Below are 10330 nucleotides of genomic sequence, written 5' to 3' on the forward strand. Positions count from 1 at the left end.
ACTATGGGAGATTCAAAAATTGGTGAAGGAAGAACAAGCCACTGTTTTGTTTGTCCAAGAAACTAAAACACAAGTGGTAACTAATCAAATGGTGAGTTTAATGTGGGGAAACAATAGTCATCAATGGGCTGCTCAACCATCAAGGGGTGTCGCAGGTGGAATGTTAACAGTGTGGGATGACGCCAAGATAAGAGTTGATGACATACTGATTCTGAAGTACTCGGTAACAATTAAGTGTGTGTTTCTACAGAACGGTTTCGAGTGTATACTAACTAATGTGTACGGGCCAGCTGATGAAATATTACAGCATAGTAAAGATTTTTGGCAGGATCTGGATGAAGTTAGAAGGAAATGGCTGGATATTCCATGGTGTTTGGGTGGTGATTTCAATTGTATCCTTTTTGTAGCCGAGAAGAATAGGAACAAAAGATCTACCACGCACATGAAGTTGTTTGATTCGTTTATGCGAAGACACGGTCTATTCGACTTGCCGCTATTAGGTGGTTGTTTCACATGGTCTAGCATGCGAGGTGAGGCAACTTTAACAAGAATTGATCGCTTCATTTTTTCCGGCGAATGGGAAGATCAATTTCCTAAAGCAACTCAGCACTTACTTCGTAGAAATTTGTCGGACCATCACCCGATCAGCTTAAGAGGTGGTGGTATCCAGTTTGGTCCTTATCCCTTTCGCTTTGAGAACTTCTTGTTGAAAGATGAAGATTTTTTGGTGCACTTGAAAGATTGGTGGCCCAATATGAATTTTTCTGGTTCTGCTAGTTTTGTCTTCTCAAAAAAACTTCAAGAGCTAAAAGCTCATCTCAAGTGCTGGTGCAAGAGTAAGTATGGTCAGTTGGATGATCAAATACGAAGGCTCAGCTTGGCAATTGAGATGATAGACAAAAAAGAAGAGAACATTAGTGAGACAGAATTTTCGGAGCGATTGAAGTTAAGGAGTGAATACTCTAAACTTGCCACTGTGAAGGAAAGAAAGTTGAAGCAACGTGCAAAGAATAATTGGGTCAAAGATGGCGAAAGAAATACCAAAATGTTTCATAAAATAGTGAACGCAAAGAAAAGGAAAAACACAATTTTCAAGCTTCAGGTTCGAGGAGAAGATGTTACAGGTCCGGTGCAAATTAAAAAAGAAATAGTGAGCTACTACGAGCAGCTATACACTGAAGAAAATGCAGATCGACCAAGGGGGGATGGTTTAGAATTTACGAAGATCAGCATTGAGGATAAGTGTTGGTTAGAGAGGGACATACAAGAGGAGGAAGTCACTGAGGCAATAAACACTACCGGTCTCGATAAGTCCCCGGGACCGGATGGTTACACAAATGAGTTCTTTAAAGCATGCTGGAGTATCATTAGAATTGACTTCCTGAAAGTGATAAATGAGTTCAACAAGGAAGGTCGTTTGGATTGGCGGATGAAATGTACTTTTATCTCTTTACTTCCAAAGAAAACAGAAGCTACAATGTTAAAAGATTTTAGGCCGATAAGTCTTGTCGCGGGTGTTTATAAGATAATTGCAAAAGTTCTTGCAAATAGGCTTAAGACAGTCCTTCCCAAGGTCATATCTCAAGAGCAAGGGGCATTTCTTCATGAGCGGCAAATTTTGGATGGTATTTTGATCGCATCTGAATGTATAGACTCGCGAATAAAAGACAACAAACCAGGGATTATTTGTAAAATAGATATGGAGAAAGCTTACGACCATGTAAACTGGAAAATAATTGAGGTCATTGGTCACAAAATGGGGTTCGGCTGGAGGTGGATTAGATGGATGAAAATGTGCTATGAGGATACGCGGTTCTCGGTTCTTGTCAATGGGGCAGCGTCGGGTTTCTTTAAGGGATCAAGAGGCCTTCGGCAAGGAGACCCGCTCTCTCCGTTCTTATTTCTAATTGTGGCAGAGGTATTCTCAGTTCTTATGAAGAAGGCAGAGATTAGTGGGTTAATAAGCGGTTTCAGCGTCAAAAGCAACGGAACACAAATAACACACTTACAATTTGCAGACGATACAATTTTATTTCTTGATGCAAATCCAGCACAATTTACGGTATTAAAACAAATCCTACTTGAGCTACAACAAATTACTGGTTTGAATATCAATTTGGATAAGTCTTCAGTCATTGGGGTAGGAGATGGCGTTAACAACTGTGGACAATGTGCTAGAGTGCTGGGGTGTGAAGTTGGAAGCTTGCCAATTACATATCTTGGACTGCCAATAGGAAATTCTTCAAGAATGATAAGTATTTGGGATCCAGTTATTGACAGGATAAAGAAACGACTAGCGCCATGGAAACGATGGTATTTGTCAAAAGGAGGGAGGTTGAGCCTTATAAAGGATGTCTTAAGCTCGATGTCTATATACTATCTATCCTTATTTACAATTCCAACTTCAGTAGCAAACACATTGGAGAAAATCATGCGTGGATTTCTGTGGGGGGACTCGGAAAATGGAAAGAAGCTACATTGGGTCTCATGGCTGAAGATGCGCAAGTCAAAAAAAGAAGGTGGTCTAGGCATAAAGTCTGTAAGAACAATGAACCAAGCACTTTTAACTAAGTGGCTATGGAGATACGGAAAAGAAAAAGCTAGTCTTTGGCGTACTATCATTCATGAAAAATTTGGAGGAGATGAAGGGGCATGGAATGCTCCACAGACAAATCAGAATCAAGGTTGTGGTTTATGGAAAAATATCCTCAAGCAATCAAAAATCTTAAAAAAAGGGACAAAACAAGTAGTTTCGGCTGGAAAAAATGTACATTTTTGGGAGGATTGTTGGAAAACAGCGCAACCTTTGAAAGATCTTTTTCCTAAAATTTGGAGAAAATCGAGTAAGAAAGGAAAAGTGATAAGAAAAATGGTGATCAACAATGGGTCTCAACCTCCAGCATGGGATTCGGGTTTTAAATCTAGTTTTAGAGAAGAAGAAATGAGTAGTGTTGCTGCCTTCATTGAAACAATTGGGGATCCTGCGAATTTTGGGGATGAAGAGGACACGAGGTCATGGATTGGAGGGACTAATGGGGACTTCTCAGTTTCTTCATGCTATGAAATGATTGACGTACAACTACAACAACAAGGACAAGCTCAAGAGAGACAAAGAAAAATTCCGTCAAAGTATGTATGGAATTCAGCCATCCCACCAAAAGTGTCATTCCTAGTTTGGGCTGCAGCAATGAATGGTTTACCAACTGTTGATCGTCTTCTTCGAAGAGGTATGGAAATTACAAACATCAATTGTCGTCTGTGTCACCAAGAACCCGAAACAATTTCACACATATTTATCCATTGTGTATTTGCAAAGAAATTGTGGGAGCATTTCCTAAACCTATTGGAGTCAAGATGGCGATCGCCGGATTCATGTATGGAGCTTCTTATCTCATGGCAGTTGAAACTCAACATTGAACCTATTGAATTCCTAAAATTTTGCCTGTCTTTTGCTTTATGGCAACAAATTTGGAAAGAAAGGAACGAAAGAATCTTCCGTAACAAAGAAAAATCAGTGGAGCGGATTATCCTTCGGGTGAAAGCTTCTCTATTCAGTTGGGCAAGTGTTCATATTTCCTTTAAGCATTTCAAGTTTGCAGATTTCATCCATGATTGGCGGGCTTTTAAACCATAATGGATGGTATCTTGTAATAGGGAAAAACTTTTATGTGTCTTTTTAGTTTCTAGAATGCTGTTGTTGTAAGTTTTTAGTGCTTTCTCAGCACTTTCTTCAATGAATTTTATCTTTTCCAAAAAAAAATAACCATTTTTTGGATACAGATTTGAAGATCAATAGAGATTTCACAGGTAGACATAATAGAATTTGTGATAAAACATCAGAATTGTTGGCTACTTTTGTCGCTGATAATGATGAAGAATTATTGTCCACAGGAATATTCATACCTGATGATGATGAAGAAGATAACATCCTGATCCAAACGCCGCAAATCAGAATGAATTCTCGTCCTGCCAGAAACCCTTTGTTTCCGGTTGTTAGAAATGAAACCTTAAATCAATTTAAATCTGATTTAACTACTATGTTTAGAAAAAAAACATCAATGCTTCTTTTCGTCTCTTCCCAATTTGTTTCTTTTAATGTGAATGGACTTGTTTGGGAGGACAAGATACCTTCCTCGTCGTCCTCATCTGGTTCTAAAATAGCATAACTGTATTGTTTTCTACCTGACATTGGAACTACTTTTTCTCCTAACCATCCATCCATCCTATATCCTAGTTAAACTTTCTAACACTATTGAGAATAGCATAACGAAAATGAAGCCTTTTCTCGAATGCCCAATTAAGCTAGCTACAGAGCCAATATGTGTCTGGTAAATTAACATATTTTCAGTTACATGTATGCCTCCTGGATGATCCAATGAGCACAAACCTCACAATACCCGGAGCAAAAATGTAGTGTGCACTAAATGGCTCATTGTCATCATGAGTACTGAAACACCATAATGCTAGATTTATGGTTTCTACATACTATATGTAAGTTTAAATTCAACAATTATATACAATATTGGCTGCCCAGTTTGTGATCTATGATTGTTGATAAATGGCTCCAGTCCTGATAATTTTGCACCTTCACATTGTCAACAACAACAAGAGACGAACATGCATTTAGAAACAAAACACAATAGAACAACTTTAATAAAAACATTTTCAATGGCTCATTCATTTCTATTTTCTATTTCCTCTCCGAAATTCTGGGAGCTTTTCCAATGGCGATTTTTCATGTGAATTCTCAGCCTCCTTCTCGTATCAATCCTTCGTGATTGATTCAGTTCAAGAGTGGTTATTCTTTTCCTGTATTTCTTTTACTTCATCTCTTTTCAAATGACTTTCTCATCAACAGTTATTCTGGAATCCAAATCCTTTGAGTTATCAAGGAACATCAAAGGTAAAACAAAGGATCTGAAGGTATTGGAGAGATATAAGGGTAACAGTAATTGGATTTTTATCCCTTATGATGTTGTCAATTGGATTATTCCTACAACAAAGGAATTAGCGAAGACTACAGCAAATCAAAAATGGTCACGCAGATTTCACCAGGTTTTGATTCTTGTTGAAATGCTTTCAAACAAGTTTGGGAGCTATTTGAAAATCACAAGAACTGCTGCGGATTCAAAGCAAAGATTTATTTGTATCCCTAAAGGCAATGATTATTCTATTTGTCTTTCTTTTTGGGCGTATGTTTCTACATCAGATATTTTATCATTGAACAATTTTAATTCAACACAAGAGGTTTCGATGCCTGCAAAAGTGCAAGTTCCTCAAGCTGTTGTTTCTTCTACGAAGAATGATTATTGTGCTTTAGTATTTCTGTGACGTTACTTAATTCGCATATTTGTTGGAATAAGATTGGATTACTGTTGGTCTTTCTAAACGTTTTGGATGGTAGGATGTCTTCATGTGAATTCAAATACGAATTCGCCCTGCCCAAGACCAATACCACTTAGTACCGGATCAATATATGGGCTGGATGGGGGGAAGCCAGAGCTGTTGATAATTCAATCCCCAATGCTTCTCAGGATTTTGAAATTCATAATATGGTAGACTTTCATGTCTCTTTCAATAAGCAACTGAGGATTAATTATGATAACCGAATTTCAAGATCGATTTATAAAGATCTTCTGTTGCGGTTAAAACAATCATAAGAAGCTAACGAAGATCTCGATGGATTGGGGGGGGGAGGTGATTTGATTCAGATGAAGATTTGAATATTGAAGCTGAAGGAATTTCCAAATCTTCAGCTGCAGTGGGGACTACTAAGGTATGTAATGGATATTAAGAGTATGACTTGGAACGTTAGGGGTCTTCACGATGATCCAAAGATTCAATCAGTCGAAAATGCTATCAGGAAGAAGAAAGTTTCTCTATGTGCTATCCAAGAATCGAAAATGGAGTGTGTCACTGATTCGTTAGTGCATTTATTATGGGGTAGTAACAAATGTGAATATGCTTTTCTTCCTTCGAATGAAAGATATGGAGGCATAATTGTTCTATGCAATGGTGGGGATTTAATCATGGAGAAATCTTTATTGGGTGTTTTTTCTCTAACTATTAGATTCTGAAATGTCAAAGATGGTTTTGTTTGGCTTTGCACATCTGTTTATGGTGCTTCTGATCCTTCAGATTTTGCTCAATTTCGGCAACAAATTGCTGATATTAGAACTATTATGCATGAGCCTTGGTGCATAGATGGAGACTAAAATGCAATTTTCACTCACTCAGAGAGAAATAGAGATGGAGGCAGATTAATTAATAGAAGAAAGTTCAGGAATTTTTTTAGATACACAAAATTTTATAGATCTGCCAATGGTTGGAGGCATATTTACATGGTCTAATCTTCAAAATCCTCCTATTATTTCATGATTAGATAGGTTTGTTGTGTCTCCAGATTGGGAAGCTAAATGTCCTGCACTACTTCAGCCAAGATTGGAGGTCAAGGTGCCGTTAACATTCAAGGCGAAGACCATAAGAAGCTCGAAGTTATCTCCAATGAGGTATCTACTAAACTGAATGAATCCATTGTGAAATTTTGTATAAATTAGTTTTGGTAACACTCAAGTAATTTTACCACACCATTAGAAATCCAATTCCTTAGTTGGCATAGCATTTTTATTGCCATGTAGCATGTATAATTTCTTACATAGATGCATGAATGTGGTTTAGGTGTTCTCAAGCTGCTTGAGATCAAGTGGAAGAACAGGGATTATAGCTTCAGAGGAAGAAGATATACCTGTTGCAGTGGAAGAGAGTTACTCTGGGAACTACATTGTCGTATTTGATCCCCTAGACGGCTCATCCAACATCGACGCTGCTGTATCAACTGGATCCATCTTTGGTATCTACCATCCTAACGACGAATGTCTTGCTGATTTTGGAGATGATGTATCCGTTGTACGTATATGCAAACACGTTCTTTTAGAAATCTGACATTCCTAGTTTTCATAGCTAACCAAAAGTTCTGTATATCCAAACAATGCAGTTGGACCAAGAGAAGCAAAAGTGCATAGTGAGCGTATGCCAACCAGGGACCAACCTGTTGGCCGCAGGATACTGCATGTACTCGATCTCCGTGATTTTTGTGTTGTCTGTCGGGAAAGGTGTCTACTCCTTCACGTTGGATTCCATGTATGGTGAGTTTGTGTTGACTCAAGAGAAAGTGCAGATCCCCAAATCAAGAAAGATCTACTCTTTCAACGAAGGCAACTACCAAATGTGGGACGACAAGCTGAATAAGTACATTGATGATCTCAAAATCCCGGATCCAAAGCCATATTCAGCACGTTATATTGGTAGTCTTGTAGGTGATTTCCATAGGACATTGCTTTACGGAGGGATATATCTTGTGTGAGAATCAACAAAATATTTCAGGTCATTTTTACAAAAAAAAAAAACCGTTGCCTATGCTTTTCGTCGAAAATTCGTTTTTGCTCTTTAAACCTTCAATTCCAATCAGAACTAGACAAATAATGGCTATATAGAAACCTTACAGATCGTAGAAAAATATCATGTTTGAAAATCAACAAAATATGTCAGGTCTTTACAAAAATAAAAGGTGAACCGCTGCCTATGCTTTTCGTCAAAAATTCGTTTTTGCTCTTTAAACCTTCAATTCCAATCAGAACTAGACAAATAACGGCTCAATACAAACCTTACCGATCCTACAAAATTATCATGTGTGAAAATCAACAATATATTTCAGGCCATTTTGACAAAAACAAAGCGTGAACCGTTGCTTACGCTTTTCGTCAAATATTCGTTTTTGCTTTTTAAACCTTGAATTCCAATCATAACTTGACAAATAATGTCTATATAGAAACCTTACAGATCATAGAACAATATCATGTTTGAAAATCAACAAAATATTTCAGGTCATTTTTACAAAAACAAAGCATGAACCGCTGCCTACGCTTTTCTTCAAAAATTCGTTTTTGCTCTTTAAACCTTAGATTCCAATCAGAACTAGACAAATAACGGCTCAATAAAAACCTTATATATCCTACAAAATTATCATGTGTGAAAATCAACAATATATTTCAGGCCATTTTGACAAAAACAAAACGTGAACCGTTGCCTACGCTTTTCGTCAAAAATTCGTTTTTGCTCTTTAAACCTTCAATTCCAATCATAACTTGACAAATAATGGCTATACAGAAACCATACATATCATAGAACAATATCATGTTTGAAAATCAACAAAATATTTCAGGTCATTTTTACGAAAACAAAGCGTGAACCGCTGCCTATGCTTTTCGTAAAAAATTCGTTTTTGCTCTTTAAACCTTCAATTCCAATCATAACTAGACAAATAACGACTCATTAGAAACGTCACAGATCCTAGAAAAATATCATGTGTGAAAATCAACAAAATATTTCAGGCCATTTTTACAAAAACAAAGCGTGTACCGTTGCCTACGCTTTTCTTCAAAAATTCGTTTTTGCTCTTTAAACCGTCAATTCCAATCATAACTAGAAAAATAACGGCTCAATAGAAACCTTACAGATCCTAGAACAATATCATGTGTGAAAATCAACAAAAAATTTCAGGCCATTTTTACAAAAACAAAGCGTGAACCGCGGCTTATGCTTTTTGTCAAAAATTCGTTTTTGCTCTTTAAACCTTGAATTCCAATCAGAACTAGACAAAGAATGGCTCAATAGAAACCTTACAAATCCTAGAAAAATATCATGAGTGAAAATCAACAAAATATTTCAGGACATTTTTACAATGACAAAGCGTGAACCGCTGCCTACGCTTTTCGTCAAAAATTCGTTTTTGCTCTTTAAACCATCAATTCAAATTAGAACTAGACAATTAACGGCTCAATTAAAACCTTAAAGATCATCGAACAATATCATGTGTGAAAATCAATAAAATATTTCTGGCTATTTTTACAAAAAAAAAAACGTGTACCGCTGCCTACGCTTTTTGTCAAAAATTTGTTTTTGCTCTTTAAACTTTCAATTCCAATCAGAACTAGACAAATAACGGCTCAAAGAAACCTTACAGATCCTAAAACAAAATTATGTGTGAAAATCAACAAAATATTTCAGGCCATTTTTACAAACACAAAGTATGTACTGCTGCTTACGCTTTTCGTCAAAAATTCGTTTTTGCTCTTTAAACCTTCAATTCCAATTAGAACTAGACAAATAACGGCTCAATAAAAACCTTAAAGATTATAGAACAATATCATGTGTGAAAATCAATAAAATATTTCAGGGCATTTTTACAAAAACAAAGCGTGAACCGCTGCCTACGATTTTCGTAAAAAATTCGTTTTTGCTCTTTAAACCTCCAATTCCAATCAGAACTAGACAAATAAAGGCGCAATAGAATCGTCACAGATCCTAGAACAATATTATGTGTTAAAATTAACAAAATACTTCAGGCCATTTTAACAAACTGAAAGCGTGTCCGCTGCCAACGTTTTTCGTCAAAAATTCGTTTTTGCTCTTTAAACATTCAATTCCAATATGAACTCGGCAAATAACGGCTCAATTGAAACCTTAAAGATCATAGAACAATATCATGTGTGAAAATCAATAAAATATTTCGGGCCATTTTACAAAAACAAAGCGTGTACCGCTGCCTACGCTTTTCGTCCAAAATTCGGTTTTGCTCTTTAAACCTTCAATTCCAATCATAACTAGACAAATAAAGGCGCAATAAAATCGTCACAGATCCTAGAACAATACCCTGTGTGAAAATCTACAAAATATTTCAGGCCATTTTTACAAAAACAAAGCGTGAACCGCTGCCTACGCTTTTCGTCAAAAATTCGTTTTTGCTTTTAAACTTTCAATTCCAATCAGAACTAGACAAATAATGTCTCAAAGAAACCTTACATATCCTTGAACAATATTATGTGTGAAAATCAACAAAATATTTCAGGCCATTTTTACAAACACAAAGTGTGTACTGCTGCATACGTTTTTCGCCAAAAATTTGTTTTTGCTCTTTAAACCTTCAATTCAGATATGAACTAGACAAATAACGGATCAATAGAAACCTTAAATATCCTAGAACAATATCATGTGTGAAAATCAACAAATATTTCAGGCCATTTTGACAAAAACAAAGCGTGAACCGCTGCCTACGCTTTTCGTCAAAAATTCGTTTTTGCTCTTTAAACCGTCAATTCCAATCATAACTAGACAAATAACAACTCTATAGAAACCTTACAGATCATAGAACAATATCCTGTTTGAAAATCAATAAAATATTTCAGGTCATTTTTACAAAAATAAAGCGTGAACGGCCTATGATTTTCGTCAAAAATTCTTTTTTTCTCTTTAAACCTTCATTTCCAATCAG

The 10330-nt window shown here is 36.4% G+C and overlaps 1 protein-coding gene across 1 annotated transcript; it reads left to right on the plus strand.

Moving 5' to 3' along the window:
* The first annotated feature begins 4697 nt into the window (after positions 1 to 4697).
* On the plus strand, positions 4698 to 7375 carry LOC113337238 (fructose-1,6-bisphosphatase 1, chloroplastic-like). Its single transcript, XM_026582946.1, has 3 exons — positions 4698 to 6509; positions 6679 to 6906; positions 6995 to 7375. Exons 1-3 carry the CDS (start codon positions 6417 to 6419, stop codon positions 7361 to 7363), a joined length of 690 nt encoding a protein of 229 aa, XP_026438731.1. The 5' UTR covers positions 4698 to 6416; the 3' UTR covers positions 7364 to 7375.
* Positions 7376 to 10330: the final 2955 nt, after the last annotated feature.

The sequence above is a fragment of the Papaver somniferum genome, unplaced genomic scaffold (assembly GCF_003573695.1).
Source record: "Papaver somniferum cultivar HN1 unplaced genomic scaffold, ASM357369v1 unplaced-scaffold_158, whole genome shotgun sequence".
Lineage (NCBI taxonomy): Eukaryota > Viridiplantae > Streptophyta > Magnoliopsida > Ranunculales > Papaveraceae > Papaver > Papaver somniferum.

Coding starts and splice junctions, on each gene's coding strand:
- LOC113337238 (XM_026582946.1), top strand. CDS start 6,417: ATGTCCTGCACTACTTCAGCCAAGATTGGAGGTCAAGGTGCCGTTAAC. Junction 6,510..6,678: donor TCGAAGTTATCTCCAATGAG/GTATCTACTAAA, acceptor AATGTGGTTTAG/GTGTTCTCAAGCTGCTTGAG. Junction 6,907..6,994: donor TTGGAGATGATGTATCCGTT/GTACGTATATGC, acceptor CAAACAATGCAG/TTGGACCAAGAGAAGCAAAA.